The 2,895-nt window shown below is 44.7% G+C and overlaps 1 protein-coding gene across 1 annotated transcript; it reads left to right on the forward strand.

Moving 5' to 3' along the window:
* The first annotated feature begins 613 nt into the window (after positions 1-613).
* LOC112629892 (prothymosin alpha) lies at positions 614-1,584 on the forward strand. Its single transcript, XM_025393698.1, has 2 exons — positions 614-649; positions 696-1,584. The coding sequence occupies exon 2, from the start codon at positions 818-820 to the stop codon at positions 1,148-1,150; it is 333 nt and encodes a 110-aa protein (XP_025249483.1). The 5' UTR covers positions 614-649; positions 696-817; the 3' UTR covers positions 1,151-1,584.
* The last annotated feature ends 1,311 nt before the right edge of the window (positions 1,585-2,895 follow it).

Consider the following 2,895-nt stretch of genomic DNA (forward strand, 5'->3'; position numbering starts at 1 on the left):
GAATAATTTCTGGCTCATCCAGTTCCAGGTTCCTCACTTGGTGTTTTACCTGTGAGGTGATTGCTGCTGCTCTTTGTCCACCTGGGAGGCAGAAAGGAAGGGGGAGTAAGTGTACCTGCTCTGCATCCAGTTCTTTCTAAATAATTCTGCCAAATATCCTGATGACTCTCTCTTGCCTCTTGGATTTAATTATTTGGGCTTGGAGTTGCTGTGAAATGTACATGTGTTCAAGTCAGAGTTCTTTTGCATATATTTTGGGCTAAAATTTTTCTGAGTTTTGTTTCTCTGCTGGGTCAGGGGGAAGCCATCTCAAAAACCTGCCCATCACCTGAGTGCTTCTGAGGGTCGCCAAGGAGGCATCTGCTTAAAAGGTACCTCATTGTGCTCATAGCAGCAGAGGGCTACTGTTCAGGTAGGATATGGCTTTGATGGATTGCGTCCAAAGCCAAACAGTCTCTTCTTTGCATAGTGGTCCTGTGTACTAGGGTGGTAAAGAGAATAATCGTCTTCCAAAGATGTCCATGTACTAATCCGCACAACTTGAGACTATGTTAACTTACATGGCAAAAAGGACTTGGTAGGTGTCGTTAACCTAAGGATCACGATATAGAAACACTGGCTGCTCTAAAAAGCCATCTTTGCATTGTTCCTCGTCCGCTTCCTCGTCCGCTTCCTCGTCCGCCTCCTCGCTTCGCCGCAGCCGCCTCCGCCGCGCGCTTCCTCCGCCGCCGCGGACTCCGGCAGCTTTATCGCCAGAGTCCCTGAACTCTCGCTTTCTTTTTAAATCCCCTGCATCGGATCACCGGCGTGCCCCACCATGTCAGACGCAGCCGTAGACACCAGCTCCGAAATCACCACCAAGGACTTAAAGGAGAAGAAGGAAGTTGTGGAAGAGGCAGAAAATGGAAGAGACGCCCCTGCTAACGGGAATGCTAATGAGGAAAATGGGGAGCAAGAGGCTGACAATGAGGTAGATGAAGAAGAGGAAGAAGGTGGGGAGGAAGAGGAGGAGGAAGAAGAAGGTGATGGTGAGGAAGAGGATGGAGATGAAGATGAGGAAGCTGAGTCAGCTACGGGCAAGCGGGCAGCTGAAGATGATGAGGATGACGATGTTGATACCAAGAAGCAGAAGACCGACGAGGATGACTAGACAGCAAAAAAGGAAAAGTTAAACTAAAAAAAAAAAGGCCGCCGTGACCTATTCACCCTCCACTTCCCGTCTCAGAATCTAAACGTGGTCACCTTCGAGTAGAGAGGCCCGCCCGCCCACCGTGGGCAGTGCCACCCGCAGATGACACGCGCTCTCCACCACCCAACCCAAACCATGAGAATTTGCAACAGGGGAGGAAAAAAGAACCAAAACTTCCAAGGCTCTGCTTTTTTTCTTAAAAGTACTTTAAAAAAGGAAATTTGTTTGTATTTTTTATTTACATTTTATATTTTTGTACATATTGTTAGGGTCAGCCATTTTTAATGATCTCGGATGACCAAACCAGCCTTCGGAGCGTTCTCTGTCCTACTTCTGACTTTACTTGTGGTGTGACCATGTTCATTATAATCTCAAAGGAGAAAAAAAACCTTGTAAAAAAAGCAAAAACGACAACAGAAAAACAATCTTATTCCGAGCATTCCAGTAACTTTTTTGTGTATGTACTTAGCTGTACTATAAGTAGTTGGTTTGTATGAGATGGTTAAAAAGGCCAAAGATAAAAGGTTTCTTTTTTTTCCTTTTTTGTCTATGAAGTTGCTGTTTATTTTTTTTGGCCTGTTTGATGTATGTGTGAAACAATGTGTCCAACAATAAACAGGAATTTTATTTTGCTGAGTTGTTCTAACAACAACAACAACAAAAAGATATAGAAACATTATCCTAGATTATCAAGGTGGCCCAGCATAATCACAAAGATTTTTACAAGAGAAAGGCAAGAGTTTAGAGTCAGAAAAATAGATGTGATCACAAAAGCAGATTTTTGAATGATGTACTTTGAAGATGAGGAAGGGGCCATGAGCCAAGAAATGCAGGGAGCTTTTAGAACTGGAAAAGGCAAAGAAATGATTCTCCCCTAGAGACTCTAGAAAGAACACAGCTCTGCCAACATCTTGCTTTCAGCCTAGAATATTCATTTCAGACTTCTGACTTCCAGTACTGTAAGATAATAGATTTATGTTGTCCTAAGCCAATACATTTGTGCCAATTTGCTACAGACACAATAGGAAACTAATACAGGTGGCATCTTTCTCCAGCAATAGCGATTCTCTGGGTATGGGATACATATTCCCTGTGCTATCTTTAATGAAGGGCAGTCCAAGCCAATCAACCAAAGCTCTTCAGATAAACCTTAGTTTTCTCCCTCCCTGCCAGAGGCAAAATAATGGATAGGTGCTGTGCTATCTACCCCGCCAATGGGGAGCCATGGCAGTTTGCACTTCAGTGGAAGCATGCTATTGGGTCTTGTTGGCTGCTGGAAAGGCAAAATGACTCAGGAATGCAATTAGGAGGTGAAGGATGAAATATGGTTTAGGAAAGTGGGGCAAAGATGTGAGCAAACGAAAGGCTGCTCGCCCTAATGAAACTGTCACTGGTTACTGGGTCCAAGGCACGGACAACCTTGCTAAGTTCTCTGCTCTGGCTGCTTTCCAGAATCTCTTGGCTGTGAATCTCTCAGGGAAAGAAATCTCCCAGGACTATGTCTTTAAGTTCTTAAGTCCAAATTTTACATCTGGAAGCAACCTGCTCTTTGAGATGTGCGAGTACTTGCGAAGCCCAAGTTGACTTCTATAGGCGGGGGTTGGTCCAGCCAGGACCCAGCCTCACAGGACTCAGAAGCTCCATGCTTCACTTCCTCTCTCTCTGATTCAACATGAGCTGGCTCCCCCTCCAACCTTATGGTAACT

This window comes from Theropithecus gelada, chromosome 8, assembly GCF_003255815.1.
Source record: "Theropithecus gelada isolate Dixy chromosome 8, Tgel_1.0, whole genome shotgun sequence".
NCBI classification, from domain to species: Eukaryota; Metazoa; Chordata; class Mammalia; order Primates; family Cercopithecidae; genus Theropithecus; species Theropithecus gelada.

Coding starts and splice junctions, on each gene's coding strand:
- LOC112629892 (XM_025393698.1), top strand. CDS start 818: ATGTCAGACGCAGCCGTAGACACCAGCTCCGAAATCACCACCAAGGAC.